The 27,110-nt window shown below is 37.0% G+C and overlaps 1 protein-coding gene across 4 annotated transcripts in view; it reads left to right on the forward strand.

Annotated features, from left to right (window-relative positions):
- Nucleotides 1-27,110, forward strand: part of AUH (AU RNA binding methylglutaconyl-CoA hydratase) — a 112,528-nt gene that overhangs the window by 16,940 nt on the left and 68,478 nt on the right. For all 4 annotated transcript variants that reach the window (XM_041399629.1, XM_041399627.1, XM_041399628.1 and 1 more), the window contains one exon: nt 25,088-25,174. In XM_041399629.1, coding sequence (XP_041255563.1) covers nt 25,088-25,174 — 87 coding nt within the window. The remainder of the gene's footprint in view (nt 1-25,087; nt 25,175-27,110) is intronic.

The following is a 27,110-nucleotide window of genomic DNA, read 5'->3' on the forward strand; positions in this document are numbered from 1 at the left end:
TCCTTCTCCAGTTTTGAAGTTCTCAAATGACAACTTCAGTTTAGTTACTCCTTTAGTATCAGGAGCAATTTATAAAAATATTGTATTTCTGTCTGAGAGGGATTGCATTGTTTCACTGAATACAGACAGTTTGAATTGAAAGTACTTTCAGCCAGTGTGTACTTGTCTCCTGTGTCAAAAGATTTCTAAGGGTCTAGTGGAAGTAAAGACAACTTAATTCATAGCTAATATTACCATAGCATAAGGCTTTTTTTAAAAAAAAAGCTTCTGGTAATTGGATATATTCAGCTGTAATGCTAGTTGTAGATATTGCTATGCCATTTTTCTTCCTTTTTTGGTCTTGAATGAGCTGTAGACCATAGCTTACTGTTATTTGTGCACACAAAAAACCAAATTTAAGATCAGGCCATTAGTGAAAGATAAATTATGAGCTCCAGCTAGGGAGTCATCTTTTTAGCAGTATTTTTCCTTGATTGATGCAATTCTGAGATTTGCTTTTTCAAGCTGGTGAAACAACATGTGACCATTCATTCTCTTTTGTGGCTTCTGACACCTGATAAAAAATGGAAATGGAAAAATGTATTTATTCCAATGATACAAGCATTCTTCTTTTTCCTTCCTCAGTAGGATTGTAGCCATCTTGAACTTGAGATCCATGCTATTACTTAAAATTGAGAAAAATGATCCAAATCTGTCTGAGTTGGTTCTCTGGTTGTGTGGTGAGCTTTGCCAAATCGAATCAACGTTTTGTAGATAGTTAACTTATTTGATTGATCAAGCTAGTGCTTTACTGGTATAATATTTAGCAAAGGCTGGACTCTGTAATACAGTTATATAGTAATCCAGCACCTACTTCAATCTCTGGAAATGTGGGATTATTTTATGTTATGGATATCTTTCTTTAGAACTCATTTTGAGCAACAGAAGGCTATACTATATTTGATATCATTCAGCTGGCTTATGTGTTCTGGGAAGTATACAAGCAGGATTAAAGTGTATGTTTGGCTATTGGAGAACATAGTGAGGGTGTTTTACCTGGTGATTAAAAAATATATTTAAAAAAAATTTCTGTTTTAGTAGTTTAACAAATTGCCTTGGGCTTTTAGTCCATTACAACAAATGCACACAATTAATGTGGTATTTTATGGAAATATTTTTTCCAGTGAAAGCCACCTAAAATACTAAAAATAGTAAGTTCTGGGTGAAAGATGTATTTCTGAGGTAGTGGTATTTGGTTAGTTCTTTATCCAGAGGATGGTAACAAGAAAGGTAGTGACTTACCTAAACTAAAAACTATGAAAAATTATAAAACCATGGAAAAAATTGATCAAGTTGAATGCCTAAAATTGTTAAATTGAAATATTCGGTACAAAGTTAAGTTGTTACGTCTGGAGAAGCAGTTACAAATAAATATATCTGGTGATAAGAGAAATTTATTTGTTTACTCTGTGTATGGCAGCCAGAATCATGCTCAGCTTATCCTCTGAGTAGCTGTACAGAAAACTTAGGGAGACAAATGTCTTAAGGAGGCAGTTGGCCATTTTTGGGTTGCCTTCCTACACCTTGTTTATATATGTTACGTAAAAAATTTTGGAGGTGTAGCTTGCTTTTTATAATGGTAAATTGAGGATTGGAGTCTAACTTTAGAGCTAAGATTTTTATAACCAAATGATTGAAAGTCATTTAATGAATGAAAATAAGTGTAACCATATAGCTTACAAATAAGTAAATCAAGTATGATCCTGAACAGCTGGAGAACTAAAGTTTCTTGAGATGCTTGAAATTGATGCAATGCTTTAGATCTTTTGGATTGTTACAGAAATAATAAAGAAGTCTCCAGAGTAGACATTTGTAGTGACTTGTTGTCCAAACTTGACACAGACAGGAATGGTGAATATCTGGGATATGGAACTTCAGCATATCCCAGAATTTAAATAAAATTGACATCTTGATGATTGTGAAGCAATGAAATGTACCTCATTTGAGTACCTCACCTGACTACCTAGACCAGAGAAACACACACACAGACCTTACTTTTAATGCTATAATGAGTTTTCAAACAGTGAAATATTTTCTGGAGTGGATATACCAGAACAGACTAAATTAAAATTGGAAAGGTACTAGTGATCTTATCTTTAAAACTGCTACTGGGCATGTCTGGTTTAGAGTTCACTTCCTGTGTAGCAGTCCACATGGTCCTGTGTTGTAGATTGGTGACCAGAACAGTGTTGAAAAGACACCAGTGTTTTATAGTTGTCACTGACTAGTTCTTGCACAACATCAAGGTCCCCTATGTTTCTCACTGTGCCAGTCAGTCAGCTGAGGGTAAATAGGAGGCTGGGGTGGGGCACAGCTGGCACAGATGATGTGAATTGAGCGGGGGGATATTTCATAACATATGAGATCATACACAGTAGTAAAATTGGGTAGTTGTTTTTCCAGTGTAGACCTTGCTCAGGACTGGAAAGACATTGGTCTGCTGGTGGGGAATGACTGCTTTTGCATAATTTGTTTTCTTCTTTTTTCCCCTTGTACTTATTAAACTGCCTTTATCTCAACCTGCAGGGTGGGTCCCCCTCTCCCTCCCCACTGCTTTTTTTTTTTTCATTTCTCCATCCTGCTGTGTAGTGGGAAAGCAACTGAGTGGGGGCTTACCTGCTACCCAGAGTCAAGCAGTACAAAACTGTGGCTTTGTATGACATGAAAAATGAAATCTGGAATCATTAGCTGGATTAGTTCCAAAAAATGTCCCATATGGTTATGAATACCAACATTGCTATAATGCTACTGTTCTCAGTTTTGCTAAAGGGATGCTTGAAGTCACTGTTCTGACAGGTATTTCAGCTCTAGAGGGTTATTCTTTTTCCCCATTCTATTTTCAGAATACAGTGGTGAATTCTTAATTAAGGAGTTAGTATTTAGGGAGGCGCTCCTTAGCTATTTTTAATCAAAAAATACCATTAGCACTCTTCTGGTAAAACCCTGAGTTTTGGAAAAAGATTCTTTCTGTACTTCTAGCCCTTTATGCTTAGCAGTTAGAGAAATCCTGAGAGATTATTTATGTGTATTGTTATTCTCACTGCTTCAGATATTGCATTTTTTTTTCTTGGAGTCTGAAATTGTAGTACCTTAGAATATTAGGTATTGCATTATGAATTTGAGATATATTCCTGAATCACAAAAGATTGTTTGACTGTCTTTCTTTGCAGACTTTTAGCAACCATGTGGTTTTGCTTTAAGCCTTTCATTTCAAATCTTGGAATAGAGAAAAAGTTGTCGATATTTAAGATAGAAAACATTTACTTTTTCACTTTTTTTTTTCTTTTTATCAGATCTCTTGACAGCTGGGTTAGTATTATAACTGGCATTAAGACAATCCAGGAACTTTATATTTTCAAATTCCTTGCAGTTTCTGTAATAAATATGTTTTTAGATTTCCAAGACAACTTCGTATATTTTGAAATAGGGTTTTATATAATTGCCTGGAAAACACAGAGGACTCCATTAGGTAGAATTCTGTCTTTTTGTAATAGCATGTTGTTCATAGTTTGACGATGATTGTAACAGGTTAGTAGGGGTGTAGAATGATTGCTGAGTCCAGCAAGATCCCTGGAGGTATTTAAAAGATGTGTAGATATGGTACTTAGGGACATGGGCAAGGTAAATTATTTGACTTGATGATCTTGAAGATCTCTTTCAGCCTAAACAATTCTCTGATTTCATGATACAAGAGCCATTTTGACATGATTATGGTGGAGGCCAGCTACTTTAGTTAATGCAATTTTCACTGCTCAAATCTTAGTTAAAAAGAGAGCAATAGCATGCTCATGGATCAGTTTTTTTTCAGATCTTAAACTCACTCATCTATGACCATATACAGTGGTTTAAACTTTGTGGTTTTAAAGGGACTAAAACCATGTGAAGATCATTTTAACCGGAAGTTACAGATTATTGATTAGCCCTGACCATACTAAATTTATAAGATCAATTTGGTGAGGTCCTGATAAATGCATTTGTTCTTACATGAGGAACTTAATTCCTCTTTGTTTCTGTTATGTACTTCTGAATATTTGACTTTCCACTGCAGTGTCTAAGTCCAGATCTCTTCCATTACATCAAATCGAGTAGTCACTTCCATTTGAAATGCTCATTTCACATCTGTGGGTATTTATGTTGATTTGTGAAGAAAGGATGCTAGTTTTCTTCACAGTTTTCTGAGGCAGATTGTCACAGTGCATCGTATGAGTTAAGCAACGCCTTTTTTGTGGAGTACTAAGTGCCTGTGGCACCTGATTTCTCTATTGGTGAGGGAACTGAGCCTGCTTAGCCATTTATATCCTTGGCAGAGAAAACCTGCTGGCAAAAATAATCTGATCTCATGTGCTTGGTGGTAGTGTGCTGGAAATAGAATACATGTGCGCAACACATGGCAAAAATAGTTATTACATGGTAAAGAACTCTTTCCCATTTGCTTTTGAAAAGAGTGAATAAAAGTGGCATGTAGCAGAGGTACTTACCTATATCTGAATCTATAACATTTTCATCTTAAGACAGTTTGAAACAGTCAGTTTCACATCTGCTTTTATAAATGGCATAGAATTGGACACATTGCATTAACATATGTGTGTTAATTGCCAAAAATATGAAGAAAAACTTCCAATAATTGAAATTTTTTACTCTCTTGTCTTGGCCTGCATGTGACACTTGTTTACTTTAAGAATACCTTTGTTGTATATTTACTGCAGAAAAAGTTTTTTTTTTTGGTAGCATCTAAATTGAATGCTGAAGGAAGGAATTGAATGCTCTTGAAAGCTGAAGGAGAAAAAAACCAACAGGATTTACATAAATGGAGTATGGAGTTGCGTATATATATATGCATGTGTAACATCACCATTATAATATGTTCATGGAGTGGTGCAGGAAAATGTAGAGACCTGTCCATAGTGAAAATGGTTTGAATTTTGTATGTAGATATTTTTTTATGTGCAATCTGTGGGCATTTGTTTTGAACATTTAAAAATTTATTAAAGCATTAAAAATTTATTTTTAAAAGTAGTATAGGTGGTATGAAAACGAAGAAATTCTGAAATTTGTATTTTGATTTTCACCTTGTAAAATTTTTGCTTTTTTTTTCTAGTTAAGCACTGATTCCACGTGTGTAATTAATTAATAGGAATACATGGGTGCTTCTCTTTATACAGATCAGGTGACTCTTTTGTTGTCGTGCACCGAATTTGTAAGACAAGTAAAAGAAATGCTGTGACTTCTAGTCAGATCCTGCCTGTTGTAACAAAATGCAGTTCCCCCAAATATACTTAATGATAAAAAGCTGCATTGATACCTAAGTTGGCTAAGAACTAACTTCTAACACAATTTGAGATATTAGAAAGCAGGCATTCTTTATTGCAGGTCTGGACGTATTTGGAGGATTTTTCCTCTAATTGAATGTGTGTCATGAAACTTTACAACTGGGTATTTATTCCATCATGATCATACATATTCATTACAACATACTTCCTAGGTAATACATAAACATTACTTTTCCTAGAACTAATTTGCATGCATCTGCCTCCTACTGGAAGTCCTTTTATGATCGTAGAGGCTCGTCCATAGGAGTCTCTGGTTGTCATATTCACTGGGTGCCCCCAATGTTGTAATGACTTTGCCTTGAACCACTCTTAGGTCATGCGCAGTTGTTTCTTGTTGTATAACTTGGCCACAAAAACCACTTCTGTTCCTCTTTATCTGTTTATCCACTGGGTTTCAGCTACTAGTTTAGCATCCTGTATGTCTGCTTTTACATTCTTTTATCTAATTTCCTAGTTAGAATTTTATCTAATTTCCTAGTTAGAATTTTGAGCTTTATTTTGCAGCTTCCAGGAACTGAAAATTTCTAATCTCTGTTTTCTGTCAGCAGGTAGATAATTAGTTATCTTGAACTTCCCTCAGCGTCTTCGAATCTAATGTATGTAGTTCATATTAATAGTGAAGCATCCAGGTTTTGTAGGATATAAGAAAATTAGATCTAGAATAATTTTTTTTTGATATTTTAAGATTTCTTTGCTCCAGTTCAGCTGGAACTTACTGAATGCATATGGATAGACATAGTTTTTAAGTGATTGAGCTCTGGGTGCAAATATCACCCATCTGTATAATTTCTTAAATCCCTTCAGATAGCAGGTAGTACTCTCATGTTGGATCTCCTTTTCTTTTCCTTTCTTTCTCTAAAGTAATTTGCTGACAAGTCTATTGAATGGTCTTTCATGAATAGAAGAGCTCAAATATCTCTGAATTATTTTAAAATAACAAGTCCTTAGAAAATAGAATTCAGTTTGCAATATTGGTGCTGAAAATGTATTCAGTGAATGGGAAATTTTGCTATTTGCAAGGTCTTTGAGTTATTTTTCTGAGTCAGTTTGAAGCCTTTGGGGACACTGGGAGTAAGGAGAAGTACTGATTGTGAACTGCTTTACTTGGTGTACTGACAAATAGAATTGCAGCTGCTGTTTTGATGTCTGAGTTTTGTGTGAACAAAGGACAATTACGAGATCTTCCTGTTCATGGCTCAAGTACTTACTTGTCCTTAGTTTCATGCAGAAGAACACACTTTACTGTGTAGAATGGGAAGACTTTGTCCTTAAGTGCTGCCCCCAGTATTAATTTGAGCCAGAGATGTTTCAGCAGTAATGCCAGCCATTTTAATGTTTTTTGGGTCTTTTTTTAAAGTCCAAGATTTAAGTTTTCTGAATAGACCTAGAGTGGCCAAAGCTAAGCCCTATATCTTTAACCCAGAAGGTGCTTCTTTTCCCATTTGGGTTTTCCCACAAAAATCTGTGTTCTTCTTACCTAGTGTAGCTTGAAAAGGTTCCTAGCCAAACTCAGTTTTCACCTCATGCAGTCTTTCTAAGGCCATTTCTTCAAGTCTTTCTTAAAGTTTGTTTGCAGTCTGATGTATGCAGAGAACGGTTATTTTGTAATTTGGGAACAACAGTTTGGGGACAACAGAATGTGATTATTGTTGCATATATTCTTCAGAAGGTGTCTGTATTTTCATATACTGTATGTATTATTTACCAGCTTTTTTAAGTGTTCCACTGAAAGTATCACTTGCTGCATAGCAGCACAGAATTCAGTGTCATTGAATCATGACCTATGGGAAGTTTACAGCTAATACACCATCATGACTAATACAGATCATTGTGGGGGGGGAAAAAAAAGAGAAACAGGGTGATGCCTGTGAAATCAAGGGAAGGAATGAAAAGTAGTGAAAAAGAAGAAAAATAATTTCACTCGTGTCTTTGTCTACATTCAAGTGATCTAGCAGTTCAAACCATGGCTTTTATCAGGAAAAAAATCCTTCTTTCTTAAATAACATTTATGCTAGAATACTTCAGGACTTCTTTAGAAGAAATTCTTTCTCTTCTTTTCCACACAGCATACTTCCTCCTTTTCTGTTTACAGCTTATAAAACTGGGTGTGCTGTAAGTAAACTATTGTAAGTATTGCTAATCAAAAAAAGATAAACCCATCAGTATCAATTCCTTTTAATGTTAAAACCCCATATCTGCCATGCTCACATGTACAGTATATGCAAAATATTTGAATCAGTCATCTGTGGTAGTGTGATGAAATGTCTTTTTGTTGATGACAAAATTTACTAGAAATCAAAGTGGAGCAAACAGGTTGCTGAGAATTTTGGGTATGTTCATAGAGTTTTTTTGAGTTGAAAGGCTTGGTAGTATTTACTAAGAATATTTGGTCTGAATATTCATTTAAGGTTTGAAAAGAAAGATGAAGAGTCTCACCATTAGCAAGTTTTTGGAGTGTTTTCGTGTGAATCAGAAGATAGAAAACTATGTGACAGTTGTTATTATAGGGATTATATGTTAGCAGACTTTAGTGCAAAGCTGTTGCAATTTATAAAAATGAGATGTGGTACTACATTAATGCTATTTTTTTCGGTGGTAGTGTTGTTAGAATAGCCGTATATGATTATTCTATTAAGTAAATTAGTTAAATTTTTTTGTTTCGAAAAACAGCTTTGGTGCTGATCTCTTCAGAGGATTTTGTTTTGGAAGATGTAGTATTAATAGAAATCACAAGTAATAATTGCACCATTAGTTTGGAGGGAAAGAGTAGGGTACAAAATACAGCTGTTGTGGTTGTCTAGCTTGAACTTTGCTATTCTGTATAAGAATTCAGTTAAGTTTAATCTAGAAGTTCACCTAGTGAAGGCTTAATTTGAAACTGAAAAGGTTTTTGGTGAAGTTGAAGTTGAGTTTTCAGACTACCACAATGACTACAGAAGTACTCAGTACTTCTGTAATGCTTGTTATGGAAATAATGTAGAAATATAAGTGTTATAGGAAAAAGCTTTACTTTTTTTCTTTTTCTTTTTTTTTTTTTTTTTTTTTTTTTTTTTTTTTTAACAAAAAGCTCTATGTTGAATAATGATTGCCCCATGCATTGTTTTTTATCAAGTGCTGGTATTTATCTTTACCATGATGTGAGTTGTAAACCCACAATCTTGTCCTGTAGCTGGGATATTTTATATTACTCTAAGCTTGGAGCACACATGTTTGTCATGATTTGGTTCTTTTAAAGGTCCATGGTTGGGGGTCCTAGCAACTTACCAGCTGATGTTCACTACTGCTACCAGCATTTTCTCTTTGTGGATCTTCTCCTTTGATTCTGTATTGATCTGAGAGTCAAAAATGATGCAGCCTTTGTACTGGTCTTCTGGTAGTCCTGATTTGTTAGCCTGACAGAAATCAGTAGAACCGAGACATAGTACAATGTCAAAAATAATGTCTTAATTTACTATTTGGAAACATGTAACTGTCCTGTCGTCGTACTTTTCCACCATTACTGGTGTTGGTGTTGTGGTTTAACCCCAGCAGGGAGCTAAGCACACACAAGTGCTTGCTCATGTCCCCACCAGAGGAATTAAAGGGTGAATTGGAAGAGTAAAAGGTAGAAAACCTATGGACTGAAATAAAGACAGTTTAAGTGGGAAATCAAAAGAAACCCAAGAAAACTAAAACAAGGCATTCATTCACCACTTCCCGTGGACAGGCAAGCGTTCAGCCTTTGTTGGGAGAGCAGGGCCACGTCAAGTGTGACAGTGACTGGGAAAGAAAAATAGCATCACTCCAAATGTTCTTCCTTTCCTCCTTCTTCCACCACACTATATATCTTGAGCATGATGTCATATTGTCTGGAATATGCCCTTGGTCAGTTGTAGTCATCTGTCTGTGTCCCATCCCAATTTCCAATGCCCCTCAGTCTCCTCACCAGCCTAGCAGTACAAAAAGCAGAAAAGGCCTTGGTCTGTGTAAGCCCCACTCAGCAATAACAAGAACATCTCTATATTATCAACTCTGTGCTCAGCGCAAGTCCAAAACACAGCCCCATTCCAGCTGAAAAGAAAAATATTAACTCCCAGCCAAAATCAGCACAACTGGTCTATTTCGTGTGTTGTGGAGGAAACTGTAGGAAGTCCTGTTGTAATAGGACCTGTAAGAGAATAGGGACTGGGGAGTAACTGGATGATGAAAGTTTCACAAAGAAAGCTGGTTGGTGTTTGGGAAAAAATTACCTTTATATTTAAAGAGATGAGGTTTGCATCTTTATAATGATTCTTTTTTTTCCCTGCTTCTGCAAGTGAAGATGAGTAGAGGAAACACGTGTGAGGGATAAACTGTCTTTTTTTTTTTTTTTTTTTTTTTGCAGCTGAAGAGGTTAGCAGGAGGAATATTGCTGTATGTGTCTAAATTTAGAGCTGGACACACAGGATGGAAAAAGAGCCATCTGACTTTAATCTGTGCTGGTCTGAATTTTCATATGCAGTGGAAGAAGATTGTCAGCTCTTTCAAGATAAAGTTAGTTGTTTATATTCCAGGACTCCTGGATTTTAGGTGGAAACCTGTGTGAAATAGCACCTGAGCGTTTCAGAAAATCTCAAAGTTCAAAAGCTTAAAGGAAAAAAAATCAGGCAAGCCCTCCCCCTCTATCCCTGAAGTTGTACCTTTGAAATATCCTGTTTAGGAGAACTGATATAGTAGATAGTGCTTTAAATATGCTGATCTGTGTGTAAATTATTGCAAGATATGTAAGATAACTTACATAAATGGAGCTATAATGCTGCCATTTTACCACAGGGAATGTTTAGGACTGGCATCTTGCCACAGGCTTAAATATATAGGAATTGCAGACCTTTTGTTTGTTTTTCACAGTTGAATGGTTCTCAGGAATGTTTCTGTGATACAGAGGGCATATGTGCAAAAACTGCAGATATCAAGTCATGCTAATAAATTATGATAGCCAGTCTTACATGGAAGTATATCAATATCCATTTTGGCTTAAAAATCTTATATCTGCATTTAGATAACTTCAGGAATATACATGAAAAAAAAATTGTTTTATTAATTTAAATTACTTTCTTATGTCGGAAATATACGTGGCAGCCTTCACATCAAACTGTTTTTCCATCCACTAAAATACTGCTGTGAGCATCTTTCGCATTTTGTTTTGAAATTTAGAATACAGCTTGCTTTTTATTATTATTATATGTAAATGCTTTTTCCTTTGTACTCAATTCAAGTAGTGTTTGCAAAGATTTGTGTCTGTACAGTGTGCAACAGGATTGATGGTTGCTCTTAAGTAAAGCAAATGGCTACAACTTCAAGTAAATGGTTACTCTTAAGTTATGAAAGGTGCTTTAATCATATATTGTGAACTAATTTCTTAGATGAAGTGATATTTAACAGGCAGTTATGAAAAATATGTTATAATCTCCTTAGTATGTTTGTGTAACAGTACCAAAGGCTGAGAGATAACCCAATTAGATGGGCATAGGGCCATGGTCTGTGTTGTCAGCCAGTGATTGTAGCTCTTTGGCACTTCAGAGTCTGATCTTAGTATATTAATTCACTGTTAAAGCTGAATCATGTGTTAGTGCTCTGGTTTTACTTTTTTTGGTTCCTTATGTGTTGCATACTCAAATATCTCCCTAATGCTCATGAACATATGTGCCCTTATTTATATTAGTTTCAAATAATTTTGGATTATGCAAGTTGCTGACTTTCTAAGAATTTTGTGCATGTGGAAAATTGAGTTCTACATACCTTTAGGTGACTTTTGAAGGTCTCCATTCCATTTTATATGAGATTTGAAGCACTTGCTTAATATTTTTGTGGTATATTACTAATTTCTTTACCATTGTGTTTTTTGTTTCCAACCTTTGTTGAAATCATTACGTGGTTTTTGTTTTGGATGGGACAGAGTTATTTTTCTTCCTAGTAGCTGTTGCAGTGCTGTTGTTTGGATTCAGCACGAGAATAGTGATAACAACACATTGATGTTTTGGTTGTTGCCAAGTAGTGCTTACCCTAAGCCAAAGGCTTTGCAGGTGCACAAGAAGCTGAGAGGGATCATAGCCAGGACAGCTGACCCAAACTGGCCAAAGGGATATTTCCTACCATGGAATATCATGCCCAGTTCATAAACTGGGGGCAGCTGACTGAGAGCTGCTGATTGCTGTTGGGAGACAGGCAGGGCGAGTGGTGAGCCACTGTACATTATGTGGTTTTTCTCCTTGGCCTGCATTTTTCTCTCCCTTTTTAGTTATATCAATTGCTATTGTTGTTGTCATTATGAAGACGATTATTCTTATTTTACTCTCATTATTTAATTGTCCTTATCTCAACTCTTTTCCAGATTCTCATTCCCATCCCACTGGCAAGGGAGGTGGAGTGAGTGAGTAGCTGTGTGGTATACTTAGGTGTTAACTTGAGTTAAACCACAACAGAAATGCACTAAAATGTAGAGATCCAATTCATGTTTACTACATAGAAGTGGTGTTCATGTCTGTTTAACTTCAAATTAAGAAATAAATATTAAGGAAAAATTAAGTATGAGAACATGTGAGAGTTTGAAGAAACTTAGACTAAATGTTGTGAGATTCTTCCCTCTTTGCAAAATTTCAAGGTACTCTGCATCATGGGCAAACTTTATGTGAATCTTATTTTTTTACCAATACTTAAGGAATTAGAAAACAAAAGAAAAACAAATAAACAAAAAGTTATGCAAAGCCAGGTCTTAACAACAATACATTATTCTTTTACAGATTGTTCTTTGAGGAAATGATCTTTCTATATAAATTTTACCTGTTACATGCACATTTGATTTCAAATCTAAATATAAAATCTCAGAGCACAGAAAAAGTAAAGTTGTACTGCTTTGTAAGATCTTCGTTTTCAGTAGTACTCCTAAAAGAAGCTGATCCTCAGAAGCAAGTTGCTAGTAGTTCTTTGTTTAGTAGATCTTGTGGTATGTTTTTTCACTTTTTGTCCTTAACTTTCAGATCTCTCTCTGACACGATGTTTAATTTCTTAAAGCTGACATGATGTTTCATTTCTTAATGTTCTGAGTTTGTAACTGATTTAGGAGTATTGGTAGAGTCAGTCTGAATCTAAAATCTTGAAAATATTTAGGAGTACAGTATAGAATATTCAGTATGTTCTAAGTTTATTTTGCGTATTCTTTACCTTTTAAACATTTAGATTGAAATATTCATTTTTATTGTAAAAAAAAAAAAGTCCTGTCTTTTAATCTCTTGAACATACTTTTTATGTTTTTGAAGAAGTTGTTTTTCCCTTGGAAAATGGGACAGACTTCCCAAGCGCTCAGTTATGCAGAAATATGTTTAGGATGGAAGAAGTTCAGCTGGAGTTTGAACTGGGAGGTGGCAAGAGTAACCAAAAAAAACTCCTGTAGGTACGTTAGTGCCAAACATAAGGTCGAGGAAAATGTAGGTCTGCTGCTGCACGGGTCTGCTTAATTATGGACAGCACAGTAAAGGTAGAAGTAATTCCATTTTCTTTTTGCCTTGGTCTGCATGGGAAAGTTCAGGTCCCAGGTTTCTGTGCCAAGAAGCAACAACAAAATTTAACAGCAAAACACTGTAGGTCTGAGTTAAGATCCAGCTGTAGCAGTTGGACACATACACATGAACAGGATTTGGTGGGATGAATCTGAATTGGTCGATCATCTATATTATTTGAAAGGTCATTGAAAGTCTAATTGACTGGAAAGTCAAATATTATACCCATCTACAGAAATAAAACTTTGGGAAAATGCAGAGTTTTCAGTCTCACTACATTTTTGGGGGAAGTTGTGGAACAAGTGTTTATGGAGGTTTTTCCAAAAATGTGAAAGACAAGAAAGAAAATGACTGGGAAAACCCAGCTCAGGTTTACCAAGGGTGAGTTGTACTTTACCAACATGATGCTTTCTGTGATGAAATCACTTATTCTGTGGATGAAAGAAGAGTTACAGATGCTCTGTACCTTGACTTTAAAAAGGCACTTGACCTGTTTACCCCTAGTATTCCTGTAGACAAGTTGGTAAGACACAATTTAGACATGCGGACTGTGAAAGGTGTCTCATCTCTAGAGATCAAAGGGCAGTGTGATGTTAGTGCCTCAAAGTCAAACTGTGTCCAAGTGTCCTAGGAGTGGAGTTCCTTGAAAATTGATGCTGGGTCTCATAGTGCTATTCAGTATATTTGTAAATATTTTAATGATAGAACTGAACCATCCCTGAGTTTGTAGATGACTTCAGAGTGGAAGGAGAGGGAGATGTCTGGGAAGGAGGAACCATTTGTTCTGAGAAAGCTTGAGAGGCTAAGTATTGGGCCAGCAAGAATTGCATGAGTTTTTACAAAAATAAATAGGAAATGCATCTTGAATGGAATAAGCTCAAGTAGCAGAACAGGCTGGGAACACATTGGCTGAGGTATAGCTCTCCTACAAAACACTTGTGGGTTCTAGGGGACAGCAAACTTAATATGAGCTTAATATAATACAGATAAAGAAGGCAAACAGAGTCATGGACTGCATCAGGAAGAGAATCATCAGCGGATCAGGGCATGTGCTTATTCTGCTCACCACTTCATAGGCCAGCATAACATGATTAGAGGCATGGAGCTTGCTGAGAGGGGAGAGAGAACTGGTCTTCCTGTGCCAAGTAGATTCAGAGAAAAATACTGTATTTACAAGGGTTTATACAATGACAGAAAAGGCAGTGGACACAGGTTGCTCTAGGCAAATACCATGCAAATTTAAAAAAAATAAAAAACAGTGTGAGAAGATTAACTAAGAATTAATCATATGAATAGCATTCCCAGAGAAATGGTGGAATCTCCCTAGCCAAGAGTATTAAAGACTTGGAAGGACCCCGGGCAACCCAATCTAGGGCTGTGCATTTGATAGAAGTTTGGGCTGGGTCATTTCTAGAGATTTTATATGAGAAGATAAAATAAAATCTCCAGGCTAGGCTTGTCTATTATTCTGTCAAGTAGGTGATTTTTTTTTTGTTACTTTGTGGAATGTGTTCCATAGTGTCAGTAGTTGTGATGCATTCTGCTTGTCCTTGATTGAGCAGCCTGAACTCATTTGTGTTCAGAGTTACAGTCAGGAATAGCTCTAATGGTTACAGATTAATGGTCTGAGTGTCCTGGGTTTGGCTGAGCTGGAGGTGCAATAGCATTATTACTGGTATGCATGCATGTATTGTCTGCAAAGCATAAAATGTTTTACTTTACGTGAGCAAGAGCTTTCAGTAGTGACTGACGTTGTTTTGTCTGTGATTTGTCAAGCATGTAGCTTTACACACAGAAAATGTTAGTTGAAAGCAAAGTAAAAATCATTAATCTATATGGCAACATTATTATGATCAATTTTAAATTATGCATTTGTGTGTTTTTAAAAGGATTTAAAGGATGTAAATTGGAAGTATATATCAACAGAATAATACTCATGACTTACTACTGTGTTAACAAAGTTCAACTTGTGTTAGACTTGGCACTATCTTTAAATAAATATATGTGTTTCATTGTGGTGGCTAACAGCTGGCCTGGAGGCCTCACAGTTACAGATAACCTGATTATATAACTCCACCAGTCCAGGCCATTAGGAGCCAGTTTAGGTTGTTGGGGACTCAAGACAGGTATTGGCCAGTAGGCCAAGTGGCAGTTAAATTCAGCCAATCAGGGATAACTGTGTGGGCTTTTGAAAACTATATAAAGGGAACTGCGCTCAATGAAAGTTGTCACATGAACCTCTAGTGTCATATCATGTATCTGTCTCGACTGCACCAAGTGGTGACGCGACGTGATCGGTAATAGCCAGGCCGTGGGGGATAGAGGCGGAGATGGAACCCCAGTGGAGGAGGGCAGCCGGGGTGACCTGTCAGCAGCAACAAAGATCTGGACCGTGTAAATAGAAAAAGCCACTGGGGACATGGGGACACAAGTTTCTACCGAAGAAAATGCTGTTGTACAGGTATGGACCCTCGTTTTGTGCAAACAGCGGATAAAATATGTATACAAACAGGCTCTACGAGCCTTGCTGTTGTGAGCCATGGAGTGGATGCAACTGATAAAGACTTTTTAGCGACCTGTTGGCTGGTGCTGGACACCTTAAAACAGATGAGAGCCATAGCTGAGGTGATGCTCCAGCAGGGACGGAGAGTGGGGCGGAACGGTGGCAGGAGTGAATGCCATCTCGGGTCACATCACCTAGCAACCACTGTCTACAGCTGGAGCCCAACACAGAGCCAGGTAGAGAGGAAGGACGAGAAGCCAAGGGGGAAGCGACTGTTATCCAAGCTCCAAGTCCCTGAGGCTCTCCATTGCTGTGCCACTGAAGCTCTCCCAGCGCTGCTGTTACCGGCAACATCTGCATCACGTGTGGATTTGCCCATGTTGTGACTGCCCGAGTGCTGCCGTTGGCATCAAGTGTGCAGGCCCAGGCTCACCTGTGTTGCGGCCGCTGGAGCCTTACGAGCCTTGTTTTACACTCCACGTCACTATCAATCCGCTTGGCACGCCCCTGCTTGCAGCTGATTGGCCACCCCAGCCACTGCTTGCCACGCCCACCTACAGCTTTGGCACTCAGGCAGAACCTGGAATTCAAGCCGCACTGAGCTCTGGAAGTGCTGACGTAGAGCTGCATGTGCCCAAACCCTGAAGTGCTGGCGGGAGGTTGCTGGCACCCAGAACCATGGAATGCCGCATTCTGTCATGTTCACAGTCGGAGCTCGGGAAACCTGGAGAACACCGAGGCAGCCAGCACTGCTATCAGTGCCCGAGGGGCTGCAGCCCCAGGGACCAGCAGAGTGGAGCCGCATGCCACCAAGTGTCACCGTGGAGTGGAGCCATGTGCCACCAAGAGCCACCCCTGAGCAGGCAATGGGTCACATCACCTAGCAACCACTGTCTACAGCTGGAGCCCAACACAGAGCTCTGAATGAACCATGGCCGTGCCCAGAGCCACCATCCTGGGAGGACCCCAAGCAGCCAGCCCCACACTGGGACTGGGGAGTGGGGCATGGGCAAGCTGTGGGGAGCAGCGGCCGGTGCCTTCCCAGCCACTGTGGTCCACTTGCCTGTGGTGGTGCAGGTGCCCAACACACAGGGTGGACCTGGAATTATTTACGGAGTTGGGACTCATCAAGGAAGGCTCCTTTGGTGAGGTCTTCCAAAGAATTGATAATCGGACGTGGCAAGGCAAGTGATTACCATAAAAATTCATAGCCAGGAAGTTTCCAGCATTAGAAACACACAACAACAACCAACAGCTTGCTCAGCTAAATTTTGAAATGCCTGCCATTATGGAATTTAAGGACTATGTCTGTGAGTTTTTAAATACTATTGATGTTTTCCAAGTCTTCTTTGATATTGGTGTAAACATTGAATTAACAAAACTACCTAGATTTGATTATGACCGACACAATTCTAATGAAAATCTGCTTTATTAAATGTGACATTATCTTGCAGTGTTTAACTCTGCATGGGAATGACTTCTGAAGATTCTGGTGTTTAATTCTGCTAACTGGTTTTACTATTTACCCACTTAGAAATAAGCTAAAGGTTTTTAAGTGTGCCTTTTTGGAACTGGTGTAAGATCATGTCAGCTACAGATTCCAGAAGGGGATGTTGTTAAGTATACTGATGACGCATTTGCAAAATTTAGTAACATCTGACAAAATTGAAATTAAAGTCTCTCACATTGTCTCTTAAGTGTGTATTTTTACTAAGCTTTAAACTCAATGCCTGGCACACATAGGGATCCAGCCATAACATATTATTTAATGTTACTTGTGTGCATTCCTTTGATTATTCAAAAGTTATTTATGTTAAGAAACTTTATCAATAGATATTAATAGAGGTTTGTTTTTTAAGATAGGGAAAACCTCCCAGCCAAGGTCTTAGCTCTGGCCAAGCCATGACCCTGGCTGGCAGGGGAAGTATGCCATCAAACGCAGGAGTTTCTGTCCTGAAAATGAAATTAAGTCATTTAGAATTGTAAATTTGGTCTTACAAAAACTGGACCCCCTTTTTTGAGGTAAGCCTGGAGACCTTTCCCAGGAGGGCCTTTCTAACTCCTCGCTAGGAACAGGGGCTCCCCAGCTATGGCAGACCCTCGATGATGGTAAGTATTTAGGCAGTTGTAGGTATTTTTGTTCAGTGGTGCTTATTATTTTGTTGAATGTGTTGTTTTACTGTTCATAATGGGATAAGTCCCTATTGTCCTAAATATGCTTCTGAATTTAATAGGTTGAATTATATTGACATTAGAATTAATAAGGCTGAGAACAGAAGTAGATACTGATAATCTGAAAACATTTAAGTGGCACTGTATACAAATGTGTATTATGATTGACTAGTGCTCACCAGGTCAAGGCCTGCATGAGCATTGAAACCTTTTAAATTACTCTATTAAAAGTACTGTTGTACTCCAGCCTGACAGCCAGCATTTATCTTGGATGTAAGTCTAAGACTTCTTAAAGGATTATTGAAAGATAACATAATCCAGTGAATTTTTTATCAGTCAGAGGCTGACTAACAAAATTTTACTTGAAAGTCACAAGTATTAATCTCAGTAGCCCAGACTGTTTATTGTAAGCTGCTATCACTAAGTCACCTGGACCACACTGTGCAGCTGAACATGCATGAAACAGCTGCCTCAACACTGTTATCTGTGAGGAGAACCTCCTTACGTATAACACTAAAGCTGAACTGAATTTTAATTGCCGTAATTGTCAAAGAACTAAAATATCAGTGGAGTTCTGCTATGTGAACTATTTTCTCCTTGATTGCAGTGGACAGCATTGACTATTTCTGCTCTTTGGTAGACTGTCCATCACAATCCATGCCATCAAGAATGAGTCTCTCAGCCTCAGCAAGTTCAGATCAGTAAGATGCAAGTGTCAGATAAATTGATTGGCAAAGTTTACAGTGGGCAGCTCCTCAAACTCAGTTAGAGGAGGTTCACTGGAAACCATTAAATTATAATAATTCTGGTTAGATTTGAGCATGCTCTAATGGTCTGCATGTATCAGACGTGCAGTTGAAGAGCGTCTATTAATTGAGAAAGTAAAAAAACTGTCAGTGACTTTAAATTCATTATCTGCCCTGATGTTTTTAACATATAACTTCCTTCTTTTTGTGAGAGGTACAAATTCTGTTGGGGAAAATAAGGCATCAAAGAGTTAAGCAGTAAATTAATGTGCCTTACCAGTATGGATAGGGTCTTTCACCTGAACTTCATTCAGTCCCACCTCGATTTATGTACCACAAATGAGTACTAGAGACAGCTGAACAATATCACGATGCATGTTTAAAAGAAACCAGGCTTTACTAAACAGCAGTTATGATTGTTTATATAAAAATGGAGTAGCATGAGAACATCTAGTGCTTTCTTGTATAAGCTGCTGGAAAGAATACAAGAAAATGTAATTAGAGTAGTAGCTAAAAGGAAGACATTGTTGAGCATGCCCATGCCCATGTTTAAAAAATAAAGAAAAGAGTGTATGGGGATGGAAAATACTCCCATGAAAGCCTTGGATGTTCTTAAAATTCTCAATCATGGCCTAACAAACCAACTGTTGTCAGATGCAGAATGATGTCAGCAATTGTGGGAAAGTTTACCCACTGCTTCACTTGAACCTGAAGAGCCAAAATATTTAAGGACAAGACTAAGTAGAAGGATATATATACCCTTGATATGACAATTTGCCTTTAACTTCAAGAAACAGACATTTAAAATATAGGACTGACAAGAAGGATACGTATTTTATAGTGGAAACAAGACAGCAGTGCATTATCCCTGACAGTTTTTTGAATGCCATCTCTTAGAGTTTTTTGAGTGTTGTCTCTGACAGTTGTTTGAGTTGGCTTGTTTGTAGCTTTCTTAAGTTTATGTAATTAGGCTGTAGATGTAAATAGCCTGTGGCATACCACACTGCGAAGCTGTGCTTGATGGCTCCTGGACACATTTGTAAACTCTCTTTAAGGTATGTGGGATAAACCAATGGCTGGTAAGGTTAAACTAGACATGTTGGGTAAAGATCTTCACTTGACCTAGGTTTATTATTTGTGTCATCATCATTATTCTGTACGTTGTGCCACGTTCGTCATCCTGTCTGCAAGGGCCCTACAGAGGAAGACAGATGCTGCCTTTGTATTTAAAAGCAAAAAGGGGGAACTGTGGTGGCTAACAGCTGGCCTGGAGGCTTCAGAGTTATAGATAACCCTAACTGTATAACTTGACCAATCCAGGCCATTAGGAGCCAGTTCAGGCCATTGGGGACTCAGACAGCTGTTGGCCAGTAAGCCGAGTGGCAGCTAAATCCAGCCAGTCAGGGGTAACTGTGCGGGTTTATGAAAACTGTATGAAGGGAGCTCAATAAAAGTTGGCTGTTGCTGCGTGAACCTCGAGTCATGTCATGTGTCTGTCTCAACTGCGACATTTCATGAGGTACTGTAGTTTTAAAATTGGGAGCTAAATAGATTTCAGGGTTTAAAACCTTTATTTCTGAAGTTCTTTAAAATTTGGAGAAAAAGAAATGTGGATAATTGTTTCTGGTTTTACGTGTAAGTTAACTATAAGGTTGTCCTCACATATGTATGTGCAGCTTCCTCTTGAGGTGTTTTTAACCTCTTACAAGTTTATTGGCGTTCTGCTAATGATTTCTTGGATTTCTTGGAATGGCTTCTCTGGAAGTTTCATGCATATGCTTTTAAATAAAGATATTTCCATGTACCTTAATGATACATGGTATTTTTCAGGGGTTTAGAGTTAATCTATAATGTCTGTCAAAGTTGACCCTTCGCCCTCAGTGTTTTATTTTGTTCATTATGTGAATATTCTCCTTCAGGAGAAGGACGAATATTAATTCACAGTCTGCTTAAATGCATTGTGTGGGAATAAGATGTAGGTTCATAGGAATTCATAGCATTTTAATCAATGAGGTCGTGTGTGTTTTGTACTTCTAGGTGAAAGCATTGTGAGTTTCCTTCATAAATTCCTTGACTTGTTTGAGTGGATTGGTGGTGCCTTTGTGTTTTGCTGTTTGCAGTGTTCTTAGCGCTTGCTGACAAGATAGAGAATAATAGGATATAGTATGCAAGACAGTATCTTCTGATACTCCCCGGTGACACCTTGGTGTATTGACAGAGCTGGTTCGTTTGTCTTTGGTATCATCAAAGGGCAAGCTCACAATAACACTTCTGTGCTAAGAATTTAATGCTTTATTCTACCTAAAATGCCTGTGCATGTGTCACTTCCTTTCCTCTTCTCAGACAAAAGACAATTCAAGCATCTTTAGACACTTGATACAAACTCCACTGTTTAATTTTGGTGTGCCAGCTTTCTAAAATACCTACTTTTTAATACAAAGTATTTATTGAATAAAGGTAAATTCTTCAAGTATTACATATAAATCATTACCTTTTATGCCATTTTAATTTAGAGATTTTGGGGTGTGTTTTGTAAGTTGCATAGTCTAGGCACTTAGGTTATTTGGAAAGTGGGGCTTATAGTTGGAATGTATTTTACAAACACAACGTATAGCTTCTCAACAGTATATAAATTCTGATTCGCAAGTTGTAAAAATATCCAAATAAGGCAGGAGGCATGGGGTCAGAGTAATCACTATAAACATTGATTTCCGTTGGTGTGTTCTGTGAGTTAAAAGCCATCCTTGTGATACATATGTGTAGGTGAAAATTCTGGTGAATAACAACAATATCCCTATCTTGCTGGACTGCCCTTGGCTTTCTCAAATAAACATTTTCTCTGGCATCATTGTGAAGTGGAAGTCAGGCACATGCTGCAGCAATTCTCTCAACTGACAGAATTACTGTATTGCAGCCAGCCATTAAATAGCCAAATATTTGAAACCATGCAAAAGAGAGTTACTACGACAAGGTTCTCATATTTAGGGAAAGTAAGGTTAAAAAAGGCAAACAAACTAACCTTCCTATTTTCTTCCAGTATAGGAGGAGGAAAATGAGGAAGTGATGGATCAAAATCCTACAGAGATTTTCTTTTGGATTGACCAACCTCAATAGAAGTGTAGGTGGTATTTAAAACAGTATGCATCTTCCTTACATCAGTTTCAAGAATTGATCTGGAAAGACCAAATCAACACCTGACCACGAAACAACTGCTGTTTGTATTGGTATTTTTCAAACATACCTTTTCATTGGAAATCATCAGGAAAATTCTCTTCTACCAGTTTGCTGTGTAAATTTTGAAGTGATACTTCTGTGAATTAAATTGATTAGAGTTTATTCACAAGTGGCGGGTACCTGACCGAATGCTAACACAGCTGTAGGAGGGAGTGATTGATGGTAGTCTTGATGTAGTCTTTCACTGTGGCACTTTTCTTTTATCCTGAAGTAGCAGCTCATGGTTTGAAAATGGCATTTCGCAAGCTTTAAAATGTGGTTCATAAAATGCTGGGAGCAGTGAGGTGAGAACTGGGGAGCATAACTCCTAAAATCACAGATTCTGTTACTGTTCTGAGTGGATTAAAATCAATTAGTGGGACAAAGCATCAAGATTAAGGAAGCTTAATACGGAGAAAACAATGATTCATGCTCCAGTACAAACTGGATGTGGGGACATGATTACAGTGTACCATCAAAACTGCAACAGTTCATACGCCTCTGCTCCCTGGTAGCTTGGGTTTGCCCTTTTCCTCTGGGGTAGGAGGTCTTAGAGGGTTCTGTGTTCAGTGTGGCGGGAAGGAATGGACCCACAGAAGAGTCCCTGGAGTCTGTTGGGAGTGGATGTGGGAGAGCAGATAGGTGAAACTGTCCACAGATTTCAGCTGTGGCCCATAGAAAAACCGCAGTTTTGTTGTGTTAGACTTTTTGTGGTTTGAAAACCTTAGCTACTTTTTTGCTTTCAGCAGTTAGGCAAAGACTATTTTCAGCTACTTTGAAGTAGAAAACCTGGGGTGAGAGGGGTGGTCTTTGGTTTTAGTATCTGAGAGAGCCGAAGTCTCTGGTTCAACTTGCATTCTCCTTCATGGCTAGTTTCAGAAACAAAACCTTCTCTACTTCTGACATAAGAATAGATTTTGAAGAAATATGTGAACAGTTCTTTGCTGTGTGGGTCAGAATTCATCATTAGTTCTTTGAGCAGTCAAATCTTAAAACAGGAACAAAAGTGTTAAGTTCGTGGCAGTTCCATCTCCTGTGACCTAGAGGATGCCAAGGCATATCTTCTTTTGGAGTGCAGTGAATGGCTTCTGACTAAACTTCTTCCCTCTAAAAAAGCTTCAGTTACTATTACTATTCTTTGGATAGCTAAAATAGAAAAGGGGCTACCAAAAGGACTCTTTGCATTTCCTTGACACTCGCGAGGGAGAAACACATAAAAAAAGGAAATGTTAGTTTACAAAAGTTGGTTAAGGCACTAAGATCAGCTATGTACTTGAAATTTCTTTAAGTAGACTATATTGTTAATTTTAAATTAGCAGCTATATTTTAATCTATGTCTAAACAAGGCTTTTGTTACATATTTAATCCATTTATGTAAATGTCTTCAAGGAAATGTGTATTCTAAGTGATGGAAGAAGTCTACAGTGTATTTTTTGTTTTAGAAGAGTTGGTTTCTTTTGGTTGAGTCCATTTTTCTATGCATGTATTCTAGTCTGAATAAATCAAACTCTAAAAATGGCTTTAATCTTGTATTGACAGAAGATTTTCTTTGCAGTAATGCTAGATATTTTCTTTAAAATGTTTTTCAAGGGAATGCCCAGTGAGCAGGATTTCAATGTGTAGAAGTTTTGAGTCAGATTGTACAGCCAAAGAGGTTTTTGTACATAAAGCATACAGTTTCTTACATAGGCAGTGATTTGAATGGAGTTGAAGAAGCTAGATCCAGACTTTTAACTGATATAAGTAAATGGTATTTTTTAATTCTCATCCTTGCTGATGTGACTTCTAAAGCAATTTACCATTTAGCTTCTTAAACATGACATTTCAAAAGCTCCTTTTAATATGTAAATGGATTTGTGAAAGTTGCTTGCAGTTTTATTTGATTTGGAGTTGTATCCAGATTTATGGGTGCAAATTTTGTTTGCTTTTTGGGTTCCTGGCAAGATTGCTTTATGCATTGATTGTGAATTACTAAGGAAGCAGTTGCAATTTTTCTGCAGTGCAGGCTTGACTGTAATAATTCCTGTTTTGTACTGTCTGGGCAAGTGGCCTGTCCTACTGTCTCAGTTGGGGCACATTCTAGAAGGTTGTTTGGAAGTTTTTGGCAAATGGCCTGGTGGTGTAAATTAGGCTTAACATTACTTAGCAAGAAATATGCAAATGCAGCCAGGACTGATGCTTCATTGCTTTTATATTGGCGTATATAGAAGGAGAACAGAAGTCACAGTTAAATGATGAGGTTTGCTATGACAGAAGAAGAAGGAAAGATGTAGAGCTGCATTATTAGACATAGTACTTTAAAGCAACAGCTGGATGTCCACCAGAAAATGTCAGATTGAGATACTGATTTTCACAGAGCTAGCCTAGAGTTGTTTAGCATTACAACTAATGCTGTCAAAAAAGTATGCCTAAAACTATGTTTGATGAAGTGGGTCAGGATGGCCTCTCTTGAGTTAAGTCCAGAAAGTTAGAAGGTGAAATGAAACCTATGACTGCATAATTTAAAATTCTGAGCTACAGTCTTCACTTAATCTGGCTTCAGTGCATCTTCCTGAATAGATAGCATTCTCAGGGTAGACCTTTTTTTTTTTTTTTTTCCATTTTTCTTTTATTGTCTTTTTTAGCCTTTTCAGGCATGCAAAGAGACTAGATCAATAGGTTAATTTTTACCAAATGGAACAAATGCACATCAAGTTGCCTTGTGACTGTTTCATTTCTTTAGAGAATAAATGTATCCATGCAGGTTTTGCCTTTTTAATGTATTGTCCATCTACAAGAAAGATAAACTTCTATATTTAGCTATTATTATTATTATTATTATTACTGTTACTGTTAGTTTTCTTTTTTTTTACACACTCATGAGAGAAAATGTCAGCTTTTCCTATAACTCAGATTTTAAAAACACATTTTTGTCCATATCTATGTTTATTAAACAGACTTAATTTTTATAAACTCATGAAGAAATAGATAAAATTTTTCAAGACATGGCTTTTTTTTTTGACAGAAAAAAGTTATGGTATGTTACCTATTCCAAAATAAATATAAATAAATGAGTGGAAAGTAAACTGAAAAATTGGTCCACCATAGCATTTTTATTTAGATATAGAGTCTGTTAGTGTAAAATCATGCAATTTATGTACTGTATGATGTACCAATAAGAGAATAACAAGAGTACAATGTGAAAAACATGTATTTATCAGACTTTGTGACACAGTTGGGAAAATAAAATAGTATGACAGATGAACTATAAGTGTAAATGCTACTCTTCATAAGCTATTTTAATAAGAGAAAAAGAAATGTCACTGGGAAGAATATACTTACTGAAAATATTTTTATGGATAATTTAATTTTTGTTTGTTTGTTTTGGACTTTTTGGTTTTGTTTTTGTCTTTCCTTGATATATAGTTCATATTTGCCTTGAAATCTGTGGAAAATTTATACAACCAATTTAAACTCCTTGTTTAGAAGTAGACTTAAAATTTTTATAAATGAAGAAATATTTTACTGTTTAAAATGTGTCTACAATACTGTTTACAGTTTGCTGACATATGTATGAAATGTCACTTACAGGTGCTGACCTTAAGGAAAGGGCAAAAATGCACTCAAGTGAAGTTAGTTCTTTTGTCTCCAGAGCAAGAGCAACTATTAATGAATTGGGTAAGTAATCTCTCCTTTGAAAAACGTTATTGTAACTTTAACCTGAGAATGTTAGATCAAAGGAATGACATAAACATGCGTAGTTAATTCTTGGCAGGTAGTAGAGTATCCCTAACTGTGTAGTACCACGTCACAGATCTTGAATTGGAAAGAACCCATAAGGATTATGGAGTATATTGATACATATGAATCATGGTACATTTATTCCTTTAAAATGTTCCAGGTTGAGTTAGACTTTTTGAAAGAAAGCTAGAGAAGCTAAATCTCAATAGAAATAGAGATGATTTGTCCTGCTATTTTCATAAAGGATGGATTGTTCAGTGGCATCAATGTGCTTTAGAATTCAGGTTTTACAATTGCATTCTTGGGGTTTCTATAATTAGTACAGTCTAATATATTTTCGAAGCATGCTAAACATCAGCTGCTAATATAAATTTAGCTACTAAGGTCTTTTAAAATTTTATGTAATATGTTTTGGTGTAGTAAAACCTGTTAATAGTTTTGGATTTTAATCAACTTGTACCAGTTCTTAGGGATAGTAATTTCTCTGCATGTTTTAGTTTAGGAATTCACCAACAAGTAATTATATTTCTACATCTCTGCTGATCAGTTTAAATATAATTACTTTTCAACAGGTTATTGTCAATATGATCTGTTGAAAAGAGAAGTGTAGTGTTCCATGTTTTAAGGAATTAATTTTCTACATTTAGCTTCTGAAATTTATTTCAATGCATTTCTTTAAGAATGCTGTGTAACATTTTGATTTGGCAGAATGTTATGAATGGATAATGGAGTTTTTTTTAGGTAAATGACAACCTGCTTAAGAATGAAACTTTGATTAGGTAATTCATGAAGATACTTATGTCCTGAAATGACTATCATGTCTTTGAAGTGAAGTAGACACTCAAGGCTGTTTAAATAAACGAAATCTGTAAAATACCTAGATGATGTGAATAGATCATTAATTTCCTGCAGCTGATACTATATGTCATGCTAGTACTTGTCCTTTTATTGGATTGCCAAGCAAGTGGCAACAAGTTGTTACAATCATTTTCTTCATAAGAATTTTGGGAGGCTTTCTTATCATTAAGTAATAATTTTTCAGCCTTCCTTGGCTTGAAGTTACTGGAAATACTTTAAGCTGCTGTTAGTGTTCAAATATGAGCAACTGGTTTCAAGATTTTCTTATTATTAATAAATAGGTTTTTAAAAATGAATTATTTTCAAATTTTTAAATGAGAATATTTCTAAAGTCTGAAGAAATATTTGGACTTGGCATTCTTCACTGAGTGACTGGAAAATGTTCAGTTATTTGATGCTTTGTTTTGCCTCAAGGTTGAAAAACCCTGAGAAAAATGTTTGATTTTTTTTTTCATCTTCATTAAAGTTCCTGTGAGAATATTTAACTACTGAATATATAAGCAAATTTTCAGTGTCATGTTAAAGGCTTACAGTGAATTACTTACCTCAGTCAGTTTCACTAGACCATTCTCAGAGTCCCATCCAGCCTGGCATTGAATGCTTTCAGGGATTGGGTCATCCACAGCTTCTCTGGGCAACCTTTTCCAGTAGCTTACCACCCTCACAGTGAAGAATTTCTTCCTAAAAACTACTCTCTTCCAGTTTGAATCCATTCGTCTCATCCTGTTGCTACAAACTCTTGTAAAAAGGCCCTCTCCATCTTTTTTCTAGACTCCCTTCAGGTACTGGAAGGCTGCATTTGTGTCACTCCAAAGCCTTCCCTTTTCCAGGCTGAACAATCCCAATTCTCTCAGCCTTCATAGGAGAGGTGCTCCATCCCTCTGATTAACTTGGTGTACCTCCTCTCTGGCTCACTCCAGAGTGCACTCACACCAGCAGGTCAATGTCCGTCCTGTGATGAGGACCCCAGAATGCATTACCCCAGGTGGGATCTCATTATGCCATTCTCTACATC

This window comes from Onychostruthus taczanowskii, unplaced genomic scaffold (assembly GCF_017590055.1).
Source record: "Onychostruthus taczanowskii isolate IOZ18803 unplaced genomic scaffold, ASM1759005v1 scaffold167, whole genome shotgun sequence".
NCBI classification, from domain to species: domain Eukaryota; kingdom Metazoa; phylum Chordata; class Aves; order Passeriformes; family Passeridae; genus Onychostruthus; species Onychostruthus taczanowskii.